The 622-nt window shown below is 67.7% G+C and overlaps 1 protein-coding gene across 1 annotated transcript in view; it reads left to right on the top strand.

Annotated features, from left to right (window-relative positions):
- Window positions 1-622, top strand: part of IGSF9B (immunoglobulin superfamily member 9B) — a 32,890-nt gene that overhangs the window by 23,112 nt on the left and 9,156 nt on the right. The window contains exon 19 of the mRNA XM_031063234.1: window positions 20-619. Within this exon, the coding sequence (XP_030919094.1) occupies window positions 20-619 (600 nt within the window). The remainder of the gene's footprint in view (window positions 1-19; window positions 620-622) is intronic.

The following is a 622-nucleotide window of genomic DNA, read 5'->3' as shown; positions in this document are numbered from 1 at the left end:
GCCCTGGGGCGGGGCCGAGTCCCCCTTCGGCAGCCTGGAGCTGGCCCCCGCGCCGTTCCCCCACCAGCTCCAGCCCTGCGAGGCGGCTGAGGGCTCCCAACCCACGGGCTGCCTTCCTCGGGTGCCACCACCCTCCTCCCTCCAGGTGGTCCCTGCATCCTACTCGGGCATCCTGCCCCTGGAGGCACCAAAGAGCTGGACCGGCAAGTCACCGGGCAGGGGTCAATCCTCCGTGCCCACTACCACCAAGTGGCAGGACAAACCTATGCAACCCATGGGATGTCAAGGGCAGCTAAGACATACCAGCCAAGGTATGGGCATACCCGTGTTGCCTTACCACGAACCGTCCGAGCCCGTCGGCCCCAGCGGCACAAGCACATTCAGCCTGGACACCAGGTGGTACGAGCCCCAACCCCGACCTCGGCCCAGCCCTCGGCAGGTCAGGAGGGCTGAGCCCAGTTTACATCAGGTGGTGCTACAACCTTCACGGCTTTCTCCTCTGACCCAAAGTCCCCTGAGCTCCCGCAACAGCTCCCCGGAGCTGACTGCCCGCGCCCGGCCCCGCCCGGGGCTCATCCAGCAGGCGGAGGTGTCGGAGATCACACTGCAGCCGCCCGCGGCC

The sequence above is a fragment of the Geospiza fortis genome, unplaced genomic scaffold, assembly GCF_000277835.1.
Source record: "Geospiza fortis unplaced genomic scaffold, GeoFor_1.0 scaffold68, whole genome shotgun sequence".
NCBI lineage: Eukaryota > Metazoa > Chordata > Aves > Passeriformes > Thraupidae > Geospiza > Geospiza fortis.
Note: the sequence above shows the minus strand (reverse complement) of the source record. Positions and strands in the feature narration are given on the sequence as shown.